Source organism: Phalacrocorax aristotelis, chromosome 9, assembly GCF_949628215.1.
Source record: "Phalacrocorax aristotelis chromosome 9, bGulAri2.1, whole genome shotgun sequence".
Classification (NCBI taxonomy): Eukaryota; Metazoa; Chordata; class Aves; order Suliformes; family Phalacrocoracidae; genus Phalacrocorax; species Phalacrocorax aristotelis.
In genome coordinates, this window is record NC_134284.1 from 29,783,344 (window position 1) to 29,804,849 (window position 21,506).

Consider the following 21,506-nt stretch of genomic DNA (forward strand, 5'->3'; position numbering starts at 1 on the left):
TGCTGGACAGGATCACTGGAACAGCATGATCACCCCTCAGTATCGTTTTGAAAGAATATCAAACTGCGTGTGCACACAGAGAACACTCTTGATCCATGTTATGAAATAATGAATGCCAGGATGAGTATCGCAATATCTTCAAAATTTAAAACCAGCAATTTTTACTCCAGTAATAATACTCTGGAAGATAATATGTTAGAGTTATTATAGGCTGCTGCAGCATCATAGATTAGTCTCACAGTATTGATCTTCAGACGACCAAATGGCAGACACGTGAATGTTCCCTACAGTTTAATCAGTGAGCACATTTCTATGTTTTTGATTTATTTTTACTCCATTTTCCTATTTAATCTTTTTTTGTGCTTTTGAAGTTCAAAGGAAAAGAAAAGCACAGCTACTTTTTCCTTTTAATGCAAAATAAAAGGTTATTTTTCTAGATTTTGAGAAAGACTGCAGTCAAAACAGTACCTAAGTTAGACAGAAAGACAATAAATAACACTGAGATACACTTGATAAGAGCTAAAGAAAAGCAAGATCATTAAACACAAGGGTGATGCCCATCCCAAAAAATATCTCAGAAAAGAAAAGAAAGGAAAATACTTGTAGCAATAGCAATAGACAGCATGTTTAGTAACTTATCAGGGAAAGCTATAGCACAAATTGGCAAAAATTCAGACGTTCTTAAGTAGATTGTTTTACCACTTCCTTCCAAAAGCATGCACAAAGCCTGAGAAAATCCATTCAGTCAATGACCTGCCTCGTTAGGGACCATGTCTTGCAATTCTTTGCAATGCCTGCATACATACCAAAATACACATTGCTCCACCGTTTGACAATGTGAACCAAAGTCCACCGAGGTCGGTGGGACAAAATCCACCCCTAGGTATGTTACAGTACAGAAAATCTTGCTGTGAGCCATTAACAGAAGACTTGGGTGATTGAAATCACTTACCTAAAGCATTCCTTATCTCATCTTAATGACACTTTTAAAGCAGCTACATTTAAATTCCTCTTTAAAAACTCTCTTGGATATTAGTGCTTCTACAGCTCCTGGCTTTGACCCTTTGGTTATGGTGGTAAACTGAGAGTGTTTAAATCATTTCAGATTTACCCTATCAAGTGAATTTAAACTGGAAGCTGGCCAGGTATCTCTGGAGCTGTGATGTGGAGCACAGCACAAAGGCAAGAGGAGCTCTGCTGTTGAGAGTGCTTTAGTAACAGATAAGTCTTCAACAAAAGACTGAAAATCTTGATCAACCTCTACAATTACTTGAAAGTAGAGCCTAATACAGGTATCCTCAGCTCCACCATGTCTCCCGCAGTGTACGCACAGCACCCTGCCCAGTCCAGGCAACAGCACCACAAACATCAGCTCTTAAAACTGTGGTCTGTAGAGAGGTAGGCTATTAAAGGTCTTGATTATTGTGCTAGAAAAAGTCTGAGCAATTTCATTTGCTTTAAAATGGGTTGTAAAATGAAATCAGCAGATACTGAAATTGAAAAGAGAGGGAAAGTAATTTAGACAAAAATGCATCTGTTACTGTGGCTGGTCTCTTGCAAGTACTCTGCGAAACACATCTTAAATCTGGACTTCCCTGAGTTGCAAATCCTATCAGCAAATGCTGAACCATAAACCTGAGTTTTCTAGTGTCTGGTCTTCAGCAAAAAGTTAATGTAATGCTGTGCTTAATACCTGTGAGCTACTGAAGTAGCAAGAAAATGAATATATTCTATACTGCAAACCCACTCAAGGCCTTGGATCTCAGGATTTCCTACTGCTTCGTAATTTAAGACCTCCTTATGTTTTAAGGAGTAATTTTAAATTGCAACCCAAAGCTAATAGAAAACTACAGCCTAGTAATCATTAGATCTTAGAAATATTCTGTCAATTCTCCTAATGAGATAGAAAGAAATGCATAAAACCTGAATTTTCCTCCAACAGCTATTTAAAGACCTTTTTCTGTAAAACTTGTTTTTATATATATACACACACACGCATATACACACACACATACATATATATACACATATATATAAAAAATCCAGAACCTGAAGATTACCATGTGTTGAAAGACAAACTTTTGATGTGATTTAATGATATTTGTATTTTCCATAGCTGGAAAAAAAAAAAAAGTCATTTATCTGCTCTTGGATAAAACACAGGAAGCACCCCAAAAAAGTTGATTCAGTAAAACCAGCAAATCTTCCAAATAAGTTTGGGCAAATGAATCCCGGAGCCGGGTTTCCCATCCATCCTGCTGGGAGCTGTGCATTGTTTTTCCAAGGCAGGGTTTGGGACCGCAAGCCTGACCTACAGCCATCGCTGCATTGTTGGTGCCAGCGGGTGAAGGCTCCGGACGGCGCAGGAGCAGGCTGCTGCCTCCTGATACATCACTCCCAAACACAGTGGGACTCCGGGAGACAATAGTGTCTCTGATTCCTTTTGATGTTAAGGGGTTGTCTAATCTCTTCAGGTTAGTTTAAGAGAGAGGCAGCCAGGGTCGGCAAAGGTCAGTGAGATGAGGTTAATTTTTACAGAAACCTTTCCCTTCAAACCAAGTCCTCTCTAGCGAGTCAGTCACTTGCTAGTCAGCTATTTTGCATTATACAGATTTTATGATTTCTTATGGCTTACACACCCCACACTTTGCATTGAACTCAGTTCACTGGTTGCAAAAAAAAACCCCAGACCGCAGTGGCTTTAAATCCTTAATTAGCCCTTTCTTTTCCTTCTCTTCCCTTCATGCTTCCCCTCCGTTGTTTTGGTTGTTTTTTTTTTTTTAATAGAACAGAATTAAGTATTGTCATTTCATGCTTTTAGAGTTGATGAATCAGTATTTAGGGTTTTTTTTTCATTAAATGTACAACACAGTCTATCTGAGCCACACAAGATTCAAGTATGTAATCAAGTTAAACCAAATTATTTCATTACCTCAATGCTTTGCAGGTGAAAAGGAATGAGAATATTTTAAGAAGTAATAGGAAAATGAAAATATGAGTCCTGGATAAAATGTAGTCCTGTTCCTACAGAGACTTTAGGAAATTTAAGGTATATGTATTCTGAACTTTTCCCATATGAGACTGAAGCTTTTTCAGCAAGCTTCTCTCTTATACTTTTGGAATATATACATTCTGACTTTAAAAATAAAAATAAGTTATACAAAATCTAACAGGAAGACGCAGTAATTTTTTATATCCCAGATTGCCCAAAAGTCAAAACCACATTTGGACTGGACCAAGCTGTAGGCAAAGAAAGCTCTCATTTCACCAACGTGTTTAGATTTGAAGAGGTGTTGCAGAGGCGGTATCTTGAATGAACACGTCAGCAAAAGGTAGGCTTTTTGCACTGCCACAGCACTGAGATCCATTAATGATCCTCATCTCCTGGACACTGTCCAGAGGAGGAAGAGAGACCCCAGAAGGTACAGCCTGATGTAGGAATACGCAGAGAAAGCTCGCAGGAGGCATCCATCAGCGACATGAGCAACCTGAAATGCTCCCCTACCCACCTTGTTCCACAAACAACCTACACAAAGGAGTTCACCTTTCTTCTACTCTGTTGCCATCAGTTTTTTTTCTCTAATGTTTCAAAAGGTATGAATAAAGTGCAAACACGTTTAAGACGTGCTAAATTTGCTTATCAATTTTTTAAAGTCAATATTGCTTGAACACAGTTCATTTGGAAGGAAGTAGAAAAAGAACAAGTGTCTAAACCACCTTCAAGTAGCACATTTAGGCACAGAATTAACCCTTAAATTGACTTACTAAAGCCTAAACTGGAAGGACCCATCTCTGCCTCCAGGAGCCAGGCAGCAGCCAATGTTGTCTTGTAATAACCAGTCCTATGTTTTAAAACACCCTTATTTCTGTCTTGCTTCTTTTCAGCTAATCCTTTGATTCACTGTCGACTTCAATCTCCATTATTAATTCATCAGTTGACTGACTGATACAACTACAGCTTTAATCTGATGATTGTCTCGCTCAACTTCAGCAACAATAGTTTTAGTTAGGACTCTGAATTATTTTGTTTCTTTATTGCTGCATGATAAAATCCATGCAGAAGCGTACAAAGCCATTTTTCTACTAAAACTACCATGTCACCACTAGAGACAGGCAAAGATAACCTTACAAAATAAATATGCCAGCCACTTCATTCCAATTCCAAATTTGTATGCATGTCCTTCATACTTCAGATCTCAAAACACTCAGATTAAATACGTTGATAACTTCTTAAAAGAACACTACGCTGTAAAGTAGCATAGATTTCTTTCACATAAATACCACATCTAAAACTGTTTCTGAATAAAGAGACAACAGACTATTAAATACATGCCCAACACTTCTATTCTGTATGGGATCTGAGAGTGCTCTCCACATCCAAGCATCTTCCAGTGCTCCAATTCAGCAAGGTTGCACTCAACTCTGAATATCAATACAGATTGCAAATCTATCGCACCACGTCACGCCGCGGGCTGTAATAGCCTCATTGTATCCTTTCCCTGCCAGCTATCACAGTCCTGCTTGAATGGAAAGATTTCAAACTGCCTACAGTTTTTGCCAGCTGCTGAGCCAGGCAATGCCTTGCAAGAGCACTTGGGGTAAGAGGTTCTCCACTTGCATGTGCACTTGGGAGGTGGACTGCAGGTCCTGAGGTCCATACACACTATACTCTCCTCAGTAGCTTCCCATCCAACCTCTGTAGCAGCACAGGTTTCTTTTCAAGTGCAAAATATGGGGGGAGAGGAAAATATATGTAAAAGCTGGTGGTTTCCTCCCTTACTTCTTTCTGGGTCACAAGGAAGAGGTCTGTATGACAGAAGAGAAGGAGATGGGCTGCTCTAGAGTAGGTGGGAAAGTGACCTTGGTACCTGCATATCCTAAACACAGCAATGGGTTTGTTCAATCTATCATCATGTTGCACTGGAGGAAGGGGAAAATGCTGGGCAGAAATTTCTGACTCACAAGAAATCGGACATTCAACAATAAAAGAGTGAAATTTGGTGCATATATCTTCCAAGACCGCATTCAGAAGTTATCTCAGTGTGTTTCATCCTATATTTAGTAACAACTGTGGCAAGGTAAGACTGAAATCAGCCAGCATGCCAGAAGCATCACTGGGTAATGGAACAGCACTTACATAAATGACTAAGTCACAGTACACTGGCCAATTTAAAACTAATTATGTAGATGCTGTTAAATATTATATGAACAAACAGTACCTCAAGTTTTGCAACAAACTGCTATAACTTTCCAATACTTTACCCAGCCATGGTGAAAGAACTGCAGTCATAACCACATGATGATTGCCAGCTCCCCGGTCTGGCAATACATGCAAACATCAAGAAAAAAGAAGCTTCACGTGACTGCTCTCATGGTTTGGGAATTAGTCTTGGTAAGATAACATATTGCATATTGCAGTGAGAAAAAGTTATTTTTTTGTTTGTTTTGTTCCATTTCCTTCAAGATTTAACAAATACTCGCTCGATATCATTTGTAATCAACTTCATTTGTAAATCTAACACACATCAGACATACACTTCCCCTGGTTTATACTAAAAAAATGAGCAGACATATACTGTAAAGATCAACAAGCAGCCCCTACTGGACCAGGGTCAAAGGAAAATCAATTCAGAAACTAACCACTTTCCACCCGTGAAAACACAAAGAAATAAATTGGAAAAATCTACGGACTGAGAATGAGCATTTCACAGCACTGAAGCACTCCCAGCCGTGACAGCAGGACATGCACCTCCAGGGTCTGCTAACAAGAGCCATAACACTTCCTATTTCTTTGTTTCTTCCCACTCCCCTCACCCCCCACACCACATATAACTGTTTTTGCTAACACACTATTAATGTTCAGAGACTGCGCATACATATTTATATTAAGCCTCCCATTAGACCCCCTGAGTGTAATTTGGAAGAAAAAGCTCGCAGATCATTTTCTTATAACCAACCTGAAAATGAAAACATACATAAACAAGGCACTCGCAATCCAACTGTCACACAATATTATCTTCTGGGCTAAAACTGCTCCTATTTGGTCTTACAACACAAGACAAAATTATGTCAGACAGTCACAAAAATCCCCTCTGCATTTTTGCGCTGCCCAGCCAACCTCCCCTGGAATCCAACAAGGAGACGATTTTCTTGAGTGGGAGGCGGAAAAGTAATATCCGATTTATATTAAACAAACAAGAAGGCTGCTGTAAAAATAAGGAGACTTGACCTGGGTCTGGGCCACGAGGTCAAGCCAGTTCAATGCCTTTTTAGTTTTAAATTTCTAATTTAATTTCTAATCATTTGGGGTAAATGGAACCAAGCACTGGATTTGGCAGATGCATGTTATTGCTGAAAAACTCACACAAGCCTAGATGTGTCCTCACCCTATCTTGAAGGGTTTATTTATATTTATTTCTCAAAGGTTCTCACAAGTCCAAATAAATGACAGCTTAGGAACACTACTCTGCAGTGCCAGCAGACCATGTTCTCTTATCCTTACACTAAACCAAACTTTGACAACATTAAATGTCTGTACTATAAAATTCGAATGCTCTTAATGAATGATGTATACCTAGAGATGATTTGCAGCAACACTGAACAGAATTGGTTCAGTGGACATCAAGAAGGCTTCTTTACATTATTTCTCCTATTATTAAGCATTTCCAGGGGCATTTTTTCCCCAGTTATATTTTACAGAGTGAAAAAACAGGTGGGTTAGTTGCCATACTGAAATTTTGGCATTTTAATGCAGTACTAAAATACTAATTCCAGTACTCAAAACCTAACGAATCTAAAACTGGGATTCTTAGGAATAATACTCCATTTTAATAACATGCTAGAAAACCTTTAACTTCGTTTCTCTTAACTCACTGGCAGAACAGTCATGAAAGGGGTACACAATTCTGTAAATCACCGCCTGCAGGAGGAAGGAAAAGATTGAGGGATAGAGGAAGAAGACTGAGCTTTTTGGTAACATCACCCTAATGAACCGATGCTGCGTGACAGAAAAGTGCAGAGCTGTTGGAGTTACCGCTGAGATGACTTGGGACTCGGTGGCAGGAGCAGCTCCTGCAGCAGCAGCACAAAGGCACCCAGAGCCTGCAGGCTGGGGATGCGAGCTGTGCTGGGTGATGGCTGCAAAGGAGCTCCTTTCTCAATGGTACAGAGCACAGCCATGCGAAACGCTATCCATATATGTTTCAGAGTTTACTGCAGCTGCATTTTCAGGAGTATCAAGCCTGTCAGATGTAAAAGAAAAATGCTATCGTTGCTATCAGGGGAAACTGATCTTCAGAATAGCCTGAGTAATCAGAATAAACGTCAAATCCTGACAAACACCTGCCAGCTTCTGGAAGGATGGGTTTGGGGAACTGTTTTTTCTTTTTTTTTTCTTTTTTTTTCTTTTTTTTTGAAAAAAAATTCTTTCTCCCTCCTTCTGTTCTATCTCAGTGTCAAGAGAGATGAATTTGAGGGTAAAGCAATAACCTGCAGCACCGTTCCCTAGGCATTGTGCTGCTTCCTGCCTCCCAAGCCTTTCGGTGGCATTTGCTTAACTCCACGTCCGCTCAGGAGCATGGTGCACAGAAGCAATGCATTTTTCCTCCCCTGTCTTTGCTTAATGAAGAAGGAAAGGCTACTGGTCATCACATTTTAGTGTTCAGAAGTTAAACACACACACTCGTTTTAAAACATGTTGGGTCAGATACATTTCTTTCCAGTTCTTGCCTCTGATTTATCTCCTTATTACAAAAGGCTTCTTAGCTCATATGAACAGCAGTAACCTGCAGCATTAGTCAGGTTACAACATTACTACAGGCTTTACTAGATCAACTTCTCAAATCAACTGTGAACAAGTAAATGCACGTGTCAGCTCCTTTCAAGGTCATTCATAAAGCTCTCCCCCATACAGCTAACTTCAATAAGGAGATGCATGACTTGAAAAGCAGAACCTTGGAAGTCTTGAATTAATTTTTTCTTGGCTTTGCTTTTTGTAAATAAAATACTAAACATAATTTGTATAAGCTTGTCCCTCTAAAAGTTACAGGACTGGAAAATACTGGTAAGATTTATTTTAAGTGGAGGCACTTATCAAATGTCACCATTTTCCTGTTCAAAATGACTAATCATTTTGATTAACCTTTGATTTAAATGATTATATACCACAGCAAAGCACAAACATACATAAAATTACACTCCAAAGAAACTCTCGAAGCGCAGATCACATAAGAAAACAGTTATGTCAAAGTGGTTAGAGAATTTATTTACCACATACATAATATTCAAACCAAAAGCTGACTCCACACGCTCAACGGGAAGGCTCCCACCACATGTACATTCATACCCAGGAATCAGAGTCTAGTTGAGCCTGTAGCCAACACAAGACTGCTTCCAGAGGAAACACCAAAAATATCAACCAAATAATAATTAAGCTATAGAAGAAACTCTCAACTACCATCTCAGCAAGTACTCCCAGTATCTTCTGTAAGGAATTTTGGTCCAGGTGGGAAATTGGTGCTAGCGTGTAAGTCACATACAAAAAGAATGCCCAAAGCAGCACAAGACAAGAAATAAAACTATAATATCTCACTTTGAGTAAATACACATGAATTCCAAACCATGCAACAGACTTCAAAGCACAGAGAGAAAAACAGGATATCAAATGTAAATTAGACAAAGAGCTGAAGGCAATTCTCAAAAATAAAAATATATGGTGGAAAATTAAAGCATATAAAAACACTCTTAAGATCCCTTCTCAAAGGGCCAATTTGTACAGAGAATGCATACCACCAAAGTTAGCATGGAAAAGACTCTCTCTCGAAAGCTTCATATCTGCCAAACTTGGGGACTTCAGACACCCAGGAATCCCTTGGATTACTCAAGCCGAGTTTTGTTTCACACCATTTTCAACTGATCTAAGTAATCTGGAAAGCATGAGCTCATGCTCCTCCCCTCCACAAATACCAGTCTCATAATGTAAAATAAACTAAAAATATTGTACATTTAAAAACCCATTTGCTTTAGGTTTATAAAAATAAATTATAAGCCACGGCCAATGTGGAATAAGCATTCAGGTCAATCAGACTTGTAGCTGAGGTGGGAGCACCAAGCCAGGACGTGGCACCGCACTCAGCACAACACATCCACCACCAAAACAGTAAAAGTACAAATAAAAGAATTATCATTATCGGTAATCCTGGATGTGAGGGAAACGGGTGGTTTAGGGCTTCTTCCCTTTTTATTCCCCAGGAGAAAGAGATCGATTCTGCTGGACATCTGCAGTGTGAGAACGTTTTCAGGCTGGGTATGATAGCACCCCATGCTCCCTCCTTCATACTACTTTACCAAAAATAATCTGGCAAAGCCAATGAGATCAACCAAACTTCTACCTTATGGAGCAATATGCACGTCCCGGACACCAGAAAGGGCCAACTGTAAATGAGGGTCAGAGCTGGGGGGAGCAAGGGGCAGTGCTCCCCCCGTCTCACGGCGGGAAGCTGACTCTCTTCCCAGGCTCCCTCTGCAGCGTGGGATTTTCAGGCTCCTCCAAAGCACCTAAATTAGGCTTCTGGCCATATTTTACCCCCCCAGGGGAATCTGATTCCAATTAGAGACAAGACTGTACGATGTAGTTTATCAGGTTAAATAAGATGCTGAACACTAGGCTGTAGAAAAGTATTACATACATTCTCCCAAATAATAAAGGGGAGTTTTCTGGCATCGTGACACCCGTTGAAAAGCCAACAAAAATGTAGCTGGAGCAGATGCTAATTGAAAGTGTCCTTTCCAGGGCAGGAACCTAAGCAACAGAACAAGTCCCTGGTACCCTAATGCAGAGTTCACAATATCCAGATCCCGTGGCTCCGAAGCACAGGTGGAGCCACGTGCCAACATGTGCAAGCAAAATGGATGGTCAGTAAATACAAGTGAGACCAAGGAGTGACTTTTGGAGGTGAATTTCCAAATCTAATCAAATTTGATATCTCTACCACAGGTTTTTGTCATATTCGTAGCAAGCATGATTTGGTTTTCTATTATATGTTCATATGCTTCCATTCAGAACAACCTTGTTTCATTACAATGGATTCAGCTGTGCTTCGCAGTCCTGCTTCATTTCTTCCAAGGCAAATTCTTCAGGAGATTAACCTGACACATTTATACCCCTGATAATACATCCTGTCTTTTCTGATATCATTACCAATTTCAAGCACATAGCAATAAATAGGCTTAAAATTTTTAAAAAGTAGTGACTTGAAAGCTTTCTTATCCCCACATTTTCTTGCTACAACACATTTCACTTCACAAGTAATGTTGTAAGATTCAGCTCAACTAAATATAAAATGAATTATTAAGCTTCTAACCGTAAGCTTCCAAACCTAAAACCCCTCTTTACTGGACTTGAAGAGCTCCAGCGCATGGCACAGCTCTAACTGGAGTTCAGGTTTAAAGTAGCTCCAAGTGGCAATTTTTCTTTTCTAGTTCAACATATTATTCTTACGCTTCATATGCACAGAAGACATTAGTGAAGATAAACTGTGCAATTGGTAATTGAAATTAAAGCTGCAACTTCTATTATGGTAACACCCACCGTGCCACATCTCTAACAGACAGAGAATGAAACGGCTTTTGCGTGTGAAGCACCAATTGTGATACCCGCTGGAACAAAAATACATTAAGAAATGTAATGAAATACATTTACACAACATAAAATTTCCTAAAATTACTTACATTGTCATTACCAGTCTTCTACCATCTTGACAGATACAATAAGTATCTGGGAGATGTGTTTGAGGAAAGAATGTCTTTTTCTAAAACTGAAAAAGTTGCACAGCTTTCACGGTAAAGAAACCTGTTCAAAAATCCAGTTTGCTTCTGAAAATATTGATGTATATAATGCTTACTCATCTAAAAAGGAGAAATCTGCATTTGGAAGAATTCTTTGAAAGTACCTTCCTAACAAGATTTCAGAAAATACCAAACATTTCCGAGTTTTCAAAATCAGGATTTTTAAAATGTAATAGTATGTAGATAAACTATATCATCTTTGGAATCCAAGTAAACATTAAGTGATTATAGTAGGAACAAAGCTATATTAAAAGGGCCACCAAGTGAAAGAATATTGAGTTTAAGCATGCTCCTGGGACCATCCTTAATATTCCAGCTCTTCACAGATTTCTTGTAAATCAACTTTTTACAAGACTGCGAAATTTGCTTATCATTATCACATCAGTAAACAAAAGCCTTCCCATTATTTTAACTGATTAACACTGTAACTGCTAGTTTATGTCACATTAAAAAAAGAAAAACCACCCAGAGATTGCATCGTGTCTGGCTGGGGTAACCTTTCTTTTTTGAGATAATCTGGAGTCCTCAATGCGGAAATAGCAACGCAGAGTATTTTATAGCAAGGGGCAATTAGAAAGATGGAGACGAAGATCAAATTCCTATTTGCAGCTCTTTAAAATCTGACTATAACTCAGATGAACTAAAGGACTGGATCATAGCATGGTTATGCAGGGTGCTACTGCAGACAAATGCAGCTTACTAAATATAAACATATAAAGATGAAGGCATATAAAGATAAATACACAGGACTGTAAATCACTACAAGCCAAAACGGTTAGCAAGATCTCTGCAAATGCCTCCTGGATAAAGATACATTATGTGCTTCATTCATTTTCTAATGAGCAATGTTCAGGGTTTTTATTATTATTAATTGCATATAAATTACCATGATTTTTGTATCACTGGGGAAGTATTTAGCCATTCACCTCTCAGAGGAACAATGCTGAACAAAGGCAATGAATGCATGGCATATAAGAACAATGCAGAACACAGAAATTTATGCATGCCATTTAAAAGGCATGGCATTTAGACTACTAGCAAAAAAATCAAAAGTATGTCATAAATCTTTAATTGTAGGGGGAAAAAAGTCCAACTAATGATTTGCCAAGTCCTTGATATTATTTAAGCAAGAACACTGCCTGTTTCTGGAGTACAAAATCTCCTTAACTCACGTATCTGCACGTATCCCCAACCTCCTCTGAAGTGTTCTGCTGCAAAATTCACTGTATCTGAGAACTGCTAATCATCATCAGGAAACTCTGTTATGCATCTTAAGGATGTACTTTAGACTCTCAAGAGGAAAAATAAACATGTTTTATTAGCTGCTTTTGGAAAATACTGATTTGTATTTATTTAGAAACCTTTTCAAGTTGCACCACTGTTAAATTAAATATTTATGGCATGATTTTCCAAAGAGTTTAACACCTGTTAAGAGTTTAACATGCTGACTTCAACAGGGGCTCCAAGTGCCCAACACTTTTGCAAACCTCAGAACTGAGAAGGTTCAGACGTGGTGAAGCAGCTTGAGTGTGGATACTACTGCTGAGCATTGAAATGCAAACGGGATCCTGACCAGCCCCTACTTCCCATGGCAGCATTGCATTTCAGACTACTCCATCGGCCGTATTTTACTAGAAATACCAGAAATATGACTCATTAATACCTATTAAATCCAAATAAAGCACAGGCTAAATGCTGTTAGTTAATCCTCAGTGCATCTTCACTTTCCTTCACTAGTGGAAAACTTATGTGTTTGGGTCATTAGAGGCCACTGCAAGTAGCAAGCTACAGAGAAGACTAAAATCCACAAGATTTTTTCAAGAACTGGAAAGCAAAGCTGTTGATTCTAAGAGTGAGAAGTTGAACGAGGATGAAGCCATCTTGGTAAAATACGAAATAAAGAAGGTATGGCAAAGAGTGAAAAGATGTTTGTTAGACTGCAAAAATCTGTATCCTGGCGACAGTGAGGCCAGAGGTGTGGGCTTCAATATTATGGCTGAGAAGCAAAGCTTTGGCTTCGGCATTTGGCTTCTCAGCCAAAACTGAAGACCGTGCTTCTGCACTCATCATCAAATGAAGTCAAAAAGGGGGTTTCTGTCTAGTCATCCTTATTTTGTTTAGCTTCTGAGGGACATGCACTTACTAACCCTCCCAGCTTCATGTTTTCAGGTATCTTGTGTCTCCCCTTCTTGTATGAATGGATGATTTCTCGCCACACTCCCGCCCTCCCTGGTCCTTTACCCACTCTTGGCTGCAACTCATACCTGAATCTGAACTATGGAGCAAAGACACTGTCTTACATTTCAGAATTAAATACCTGAATTCCCTTGTGGTGTCAGGTCTATACCTCTGGAAGCAAAAAACTGTGTATTTTAGGCAGTAAATAAACATAGCATATCTAAGTAAGAAATTACTATACATAGACACGATTCAAATGATCATCCGACATGATTTCATAAACTGAAGACAAATAAAATAGTTGAATATTGCAGATAGGACACATCAATCTCCTTCTGCACTTTACAGCACACTACAAATCTGCCCGGCAAGTCGAATATTTTACTCATTAAAATAGTAGCTTTCATCACACTATAAAACATTTGCAAATGCAGACCAGAAAACCGACAAGTGTATTTACTGTAAAGCTTTATATTTGTGTCATCATTAACAACAAAAGTTTGGAATAAAACTAAAATAAAAGCTAATCAAAACATTTAGCTGTCAAAACAGATGGGAACTGTATTTTTCAAATCAAGCAAAAAGCCAAAGCTTTCGAACATTTAGTGTCATGTCAGCTGATACAGACAGAAAGGAAGGACAGACAGCAAATGTCAGGAGTTTATGAAGAAAAGGTGTCCCCAGCTGAAAGAGTCACATTTATGAATTTCCATTGATTTTTTTTTTTTTTTTTGGCTTCAGGATGATTAACTTGCACCAAAGCAGACCTCCGATACGTGAACTATAAATAAGGTGCCGCCGTGACACTGCAGGCAAAGTAAATAAAAACAGAGCCCCGACATTATTTTAGCCTCAAACAAATGTTTCAGTCCCTACATTGTCTGGCTCAGAAAGATACATAGACAGTCTCACAGACAGAGATATAAATGAACAATTGCAGTACCTTTTTCCCACACTGTTTACAGGGTTGGCTATATTCCTACTGGCAATAGATTTTCTTCTTGACAGCTTCTTGGTGTTGGTGCTGTCATCAGTGCTGTCATCCTCTTTCTTTGGTGTGTTACTTCCTTTGCTGTTCAGGTCCCTTAGCACATTATAATTAATTTTACTTGAGATTTTCTTCTGTTCTAACATCTTTTCAATTGCCTCTCCTGCTGTGCTGGCTTGAATTGGCTCCCGCTTCTTTGCAGATTTCTTTGGCTTAATTAAAATATAGAATTAGTGATGTAGATACAAACAAAGTTTCCGTGAAGCAGAAGGGCGAGCTGCAGCTCAGCAGTCCTGGCTCAGGTGCTGCTGACGCGGGGATGCAGGCGACGCGGCCGGGCTAAGCCAGTGATCCCTCTCCTGCCACTCAACGGGACCGAGTTCTCTTTTCTCCAAGATAAGTGTTCACTTTTTGCCAAATGCCCACACAGGTTATTACAAATTCTTTACTTAGTATTTGTAATGCTGCCAGAGAAGAAACATGGGCCATTTCTCACACATGAAAAAAAAAGGGAGCAAACTCCCGCTACAGAAACAGGGACCCTAATAGCATCACCCAGCAAGGAAATAAAGACATTCCCCTGCTAAAACTGCCTTTAAAGTTAGAATTGAGCTCGGTCATGACACTTCTAAGCACAACAACTCTGTATCGAAACTGCAACAGTATTTGATAACAAGTTTGAACGTGGTGTGGGAAAGCATCTACCCAACCCCTCCACACTGAAAAAGGCCAAAAAGCAGCAGCTTTTTAAGTGTGGACTGGCATCAACACCGACGGATGGGAAGCAGGAGACTGCAGACACACGAGCGCAGCAGCAATGTCACCTGCAACTGCCCTTCCCAGGCAAATGCTGCAAGCCCAAGCCCAGCGCTGCGCTGCAGAGGCTGATGCTGCACAGAGCCAGACAAAGAGAAATGACACCGCAAGAACATTTCTAGCCATGTCCAATGCCTGGGTAGGTATGGAAAAAAAAAGAACCTCTGTTTCTCATTCAGCATTTTCCTTTTCAAAGGAAGGTTTTAACACCAAGCTCTGCAGGAGATTTATTTTGTAATGGATAATAGCCCCTCTGTTTACCTACATGGGTCAAGTGCTACCTTGAAATTGGAAAGCAGTATATTAATCAAGTTCTACTCGAGCTGTCAGAAACAATACAGAGTTAGAGAAAAACCCCTGTGTTGTCCGAACAAAAAGGTGGGTGTTTGGGCTACTTGGCGGTGCCAACGAGTTATACAATTTTGAAAATTGCTGGTAGACTGCCACATCTCTGTAAGCACAGGATGAATGAGAAACTCTGAAGCATAAAACAGTGTTTCATTGTCTGGTTTTGTTTTTATTGTTGAAATACCTAAGGGAAGTAGGAAACTCTGTCTCTCACATTAGTTGGAAAAAAAGGTAGAGGATATACACACTAAAAACTAACATGGATTTTAGTTGCATGTGGAAGGTTTGACTTGTCACTTGCTCAATTACACAAAATACTAATGCCGTAAATCATGAATATATGGCCAATTAGGCTGCTTTAAACTGCTAAACATGGAGACAGGACATGCCATTTGTTAACATAACTGTCACATTCTTTATGAAAGGTAGAACAAAATATTCCTTCAAGTGACTGTAACAAGGATCTGTTCAGTTCTTCATAAAGAAATCATTATTGTAAGAGCAAAGAAAGCTACTGACGTTATGGCAAGTACAAATTCCCCATGCACACGTTAAAAAAAATTAGGCATGTCTTAAGACCTGTATTTAGATAAGCAAGCAATTAGGACAGCAATCATAAATGCAAAGAGCCAGCTCTGACTTTGCCATGCACAAAATTTTCTCACAACAGTAATTTAAAATAAAAGTTTGGGCAAGAAAGTGTTTTACTCACCGCCTGAAAAATTACAGCCTTGTATTTCAATAACAGGTAGAGAGATAGAATAGCTTTTGCTCATTTAGTGCTGACCTGTACCATTATGCCCATACATCCTACATGGAGTTGATCAGCAAACGTAATGAACTTCCAGAACATTTTCAAACAGACACAATTAGCACACAGTTTAATACCTTGTGTTCCTTATAAATCCCAAGTTCTTTCTCTTTTGCTATTCTTGCTTCCTTTTCTGAAAGATGACAAAAGGGTAACCGGCATGAAGATTACACAGACTTCATATTTCAGCACCCTGAGCCAAAAGGAGAATTTCAGTCCCATATACTTACCTTTTTGTTCCTTCAAATAATCTGCATTTTCTTTCATCCACAGCTCTGCTTTTATCTGAGCTTCTGCTTCGTTAAGTATATACTAAAAGACAAAACAAGTTTATGTATCTCCAGAAATCAACTTAAAAACCATTGAGCAAAACTGAATTGAAAAACCACTGGCAAGGTCAATTCGCATTCTGTTTTAAAAAATACATTAATAAAAGAAAATATGACTGAGATGTGATAATCAGAGAGCATTTCTAGTATCTTCTAAAGTTGGCTAAAAACAACGTCATGTTTTCAAAAAACAGCCCTTGGTTTCCAAACTATGATGGGGTGACCAACAACCATCCAGGACTCATTGTACGTGGTCTGTAATTAACCTAAAATGCTCCTGGTTTTATGATCTTTTTCAGATGATATGAGAGAGTGCCATGACAACATGGTCGTCTGCAAGTAATTCTGCGTGTTGATGGTGGTCTGTAATTCAAAACAGTATGGGAACCATTGCCCTGTGCTACCAAAACAGAAACATCTGTTTTCTGGGTACGTTTCTGTGAAGGTTTAGGCACAGTTACTGAGATTATTAGTTCAATGGGCACATCTGTGTCAATGAAACCAGCTTAGATTGCTGGAGTTTTAGTCCTCTAGATTTTAGAGAGTGGGGCTCATCTAGGCTTTTTTCAGTTAGCTCCACTTAGTATCATTAGTAGGTGTGGAGCTGTAAAACACATCTAGAACTATTCAGATTAATTACAGAAATAAATAAACAGGTAGGTAGCGGATAGGCTGGCAGTTTGGTAGATAGATCTCCTCTTCAATGACTTAAAATAAACCCAGTATTGAGCACAACTGCCTGTGAAACAAAAGCTCTCTACAGCCGATGCTGTTTGGGCGTGAAGAGCTGCAGAACGGAGAAGACAAATCAGGTCATCCTTCATGAGCAAGACACTTTATTTTTAAGCAGTGGACCTAAGACTTGTAAAACAATGTTTAAGTGCAAGAAAAACAATTTGAGATTTCTCCATCTTATGGGTATGAGCATTCAAGATTCTCTCTGAAGTAAAATGTACATATAGGATTTTATGAGAAAAATAACTCCAGTCAAATGAAACTAATGCAGTGAGGAGCCCTTCCTCTGAGGGCGAACAAGGTGAGCAAACAGCTGTGCAAGTCCTGGTTCATCAGACCAATATTTTCACTCTTTCATCTGCTTCTATTAAAGGTGAGCTGTAATAGTAAAACTCGCTTCCTCCTAGCTCAGTTATTCATCCTTCCGATGATTTTAGAGAGTTCATAATATTGAGCTTACAATGTTACAGTCTATTGCCATGGAAATGAACATGAGGTCATAAAAGCAGAGTTATGACCTCATCACAGTCTAGGAGGAGGAGAAAATGTGCCAGTTCTTCCCCTGTATTTGTTTAAATTATGCACCTGCTATACTGAAAACCTTCAGCCTCTCCAGTCCCTCCATACCACATCCACTCGATTCACAAGACCCCTCCTAACACCCAGCCTAGCAAAACCTGCTTCACGGCTGGAGTCAAGATGAGCATTTTCCTGCTCCTTCGTCCATCGCCAATTAACATTCTGCAGATCAGTAATCCATATGCAACCTCATCGCTCTCAATGATTTTGTACCCCAAAAGTAGCTTTGAGCATTGGTGTTATCTGTTCAAATTACACTTTAAACCAGCGTGGCAGCTGGAGAGGCAGCAGGCTCAGACAGGAGAGCCGGACTCTGCCACGTGTTCACGTGTTGACCCACTGTGTGGCATTCAACAAGCTGTTTTCCACAGCCGTCTGTCATATTCAGGCTATATAATAAAGAGTATCTTTCACTGCCACACAAATAATAATAAATCCAGAAAATGTTACAGAAATCTTTGAAAGAACACAGAAGCTGTACATGCTGGTTTTACAGTTCAGTTTCCATGGCAGCCTCCTATGTTGAATATATCTTAATTAAATAATGAATTTAGAGCTCCACCAAACTTTTAAAAGTTCTTCTTCAGAATAAAAGACATTCTAAAACATAATTATTCCAGCATGGTAAGAGCAAGCAGCAGCAGTCTTGTGTGTGTATATATATATAACTTGGGCAAGGAACACCAAATTCACAGGCTTGTGTGCTTTTCATCTCAGATCATTGAGATCACTTGAACCTCTCTATAGATCAGAGCGAAGAGGCAGTGAGGGGAGAGGATAAACCAGATAAGAATAATTTTTCTTTCTCAGATATCCAAATGCAGAGAGACCCAGGATAAGAGGGCACCTTACCCGATCTATTTCGCTGTCATCGATCCCACTCAGATCTAATTCACCGTCTCCTGTATTCTCACCTACAGAAAAGAACACATTTTAATTAGGTGGATGTTTGTTCAATATCAATCACAATTCAAGTTCTACGATAAAGTAACACTTAATGATCATTCTTCAGAGATTTGCATCCTTCTGTGTTCATCCAGGAGGTTTAACATGTTGCAGAGTATTTTCGATACGGGGGTACTTGCACGCACAAATGAACCGCATGGAATTCATTTAAAATTCAGCAATTGGCCCTCTTCACTACTAAAAATCTGCCGACCGCTTCCAGTTCCCCTTTTTTTTCCATTTTAATTTACAGCCATGAATGTTCAGCAGGAAGCTGGGGAAAACAGTTTAGGAAGATGAACATGAATTTCTCTGTCAGAGCCTACAGGTCAACGATTCATCCGTAAATTATGACTTAGAAAATATTTTCTGTTTTCAGGGAAGCAGCGTTGACCAGTGAATAACACATCATGCTGACAGTCATAACATGGCTTCCTTCTTGATTCTGATCTATCATCATTTGAACCACTTACTTCACAGCAGTTCTGTAAAAAGATGTGTATTAGTTTTTCTGTCTGTAAAATGGGAACTATTAAAGCATTTCCAAATTTTAAAATAACTTTTAAAAGCTATGGAAGGGTCTAGATAAATATTAAACAATAATGGCTTTCTGTAATTACTATTTCACTGTAATTTTTCTAGTTTTGTATTTATTAAGACTTCTGTGAAAACACATTTTTTAATATTATATCCATTAAAAAGCATAACAGCACAGAACTGAGACCTAATTTGGGACTGGCACAATTTACAGCAGCAAAACCTGATTTTCCACATCACATTAATGTACAGTAGTAATACACTATTAATGTAGTCCAGGTAGAGAAGAAAATAAATTATTCAACAGAGACTTATGCTAGGGAATGAAGCAATCTTGGTCATCTCCATTACATATAATCACGACCAGACAAGGGATGACCTAACCCGTTTACTTGCAGAAAAAATAAACAAATTAAGTTTCGACAATCTGCAATAACAAATTAAAACTGAAATGGTGCAGAACAGCTTGGCATCGTCGTGGTTCCTGGTCCCCAGTCCTGGGGATGTGCCCCCCACAAACCCAGACCTTTGAATGGTTTGATTCCCCAGCCTGGTGCTTTCTTGCAGGGCACAGCTCCTGAGCAGCATGGTGCTGGATCGGCAGAGGGGAAAGGCAGCTGCAGCTCTTTGATCCAATAGCAGGTTATGGTAACGCGGACCCTTGAGGCTTAAGGAGCACCAAATGGTGATGACAAGCAGAGGAAGGAATTATGAATATTCCCAGAAGGTACAAACCATGCTCTGCTTGGCAAAACTCAGGCATTTAAACCAGTTGCCTGAAGTGTGTGAAATCAGTGTCAGGAATCCAACCAAAACAACTAGTTAGGAAAAAAGGCTGCACTTCTTGAGGTGGTGCGAAGGATCTGGCTGCTCAACTCAACGGGGATTTACTGATATCAGACCCCGAGCACTGACAAATGTCTTTTCAAAATCCGCCTTAAACAATCAACAGAAGGTTTTTAACTCTTTCCATACCAAGTCATAGGCAAAACAGGTTTCACCCCAAAGAAAATGTCCTCTTGCAAAGAACTGCATAACACTGTGCTTTGATTTGCTTCTGAGATTGTCTCATAAATGTAATATCAACTTTACCAATTCAGGTAATCTGATGTTAATATAACTAAAAAGGCCTTAAGGAACATTCCTCATTCCTCTTCATTTAGAAATTAACTGTACCTTAGACCCAGGCACCAAATTTACTTTACAACCTTTTTACCCCAAAATAATTTAGAACTGTAAAATATAATAACAATATAATTGTTCAGTACATACGCTTTTCTTCTGGTCTGATCTCTCTACAGAGGAGTAAGATCAGAACTTTCTGCACCAGGGCCACCAGCTCCTCGTGCAGGCACCCCGCCACCAGGCAGGCAGGGATGCGACCTAAGGGCATGGCAAAGCATGCCCTGGCTCAAGGCTAGAGAGGAAAAGCAGGTGACAAAATACACCCTGGTGGTTTGCTGCCTCTTTAATATAACTCACTGGAATTTTTTTTTAGCAAACTGTAATCATGCAAAGCGCAGAGAGGAGTCACCCTACGCGGCATCCCCCATGGGAGTCCAGGGTACACTGCAAAACAGCACTAAACGTCTCTCTTGCTGGAACAGAGATATAGACTTCCAGCAAGCAAAATGCTTAAATATTCACTAAGAAAAGGTGTAAATACTGTAGTCTAGTGTCTGAGACACCTTCCCAGGAGACTGTCGACCTGGGTCCAAGAAATGTTTCATTACACAAAATAAAACAGCTCAACAGCAGAGCTATTCTGCCCAGGCCAGAATAACCTGTGTCCTAGGACCGGAGTTTGTGCAGAAATGGGACTCAAAATGAGTCTCCCATATTCTGGCCAAGCACTTTGACCTCCAAGTTGTAGGACGGAAGGGGGGATGGCCTCCCCCTTCTTTGTGTTATCTACCTTTTGTTTCCCCAAGGTTTTGGGGGAAAAAAACCAACTTTCAATCTGGTTTATCTGAGCGAATAAAAGACTTCTATTTTTTTTTTTCCATATTCGTTGCACTAAAACTAAAATCTCAACTATCTACACAGGCTTGAAATTAGGGACAAAGAAAAAGGGAGACAACCTTAAAAATCACTGCTAAGTTCTGAAAATCGCAGGCCAGAAAATAAAAATTTGAAAGTAGTGACAGAACGACTCAAGTGACTGCTCAACTACATAAAACTGCACCCCAAAATTATCTGTTGTAAAAACTGCCACAGCATCTTAAGAACAATAAAAATATCCCACTGAAATCAAGCTGCCACTGCTTTTCTTCATCATTAAGCACCTCACTCCTCCTATACCCTGCTATATTTTTGGATCAGAGGTTTAAAATTTAATATGTCACAGTACAGTAGGTGTCTGTTCCCTTATACTGCCCTAATATGCCAGACTGAA

The 21,506-nt window shown here is 39.4% G+C and overlaps 1 protein-coding gene across 3 annotated transcripts in view; it reads right to left on the minus strand.

Moving 5' to 3' along the window:
* BRF1 (BRF1 general transcription factor IIIB subunit) overlaps positions 1-21,506 on the minus strand; it is a 175,899-nt gene that overhangs the window by 30,556 nt on the left and 123,837 nt on the right. For all 3 annotated transcript variants that reach the window (XM_075104105.1, XM_075104103.1, XM_075104104.1), the window contains 4 exons: positions 18,482-18,543; positions 16,217-16,298; positions 16,064-16,119; positions 13,967-14,223 (listed from right to left, as the gene is read on the minus strand). In XM_075104105.1, the coding sequence (XP_074960206.1) occupies positions 13,967-14,223; positions 16,064-16,119; positions 16,217-16,298; positions 18,482-18,543 (457 nt within the window). The remainder of the gene's footprint in view (positions 1-13,966; positions 14,224-16,063; positions 16,120-16,216; positions 16,299-18,481; positions 18,544-21,506) is intronic.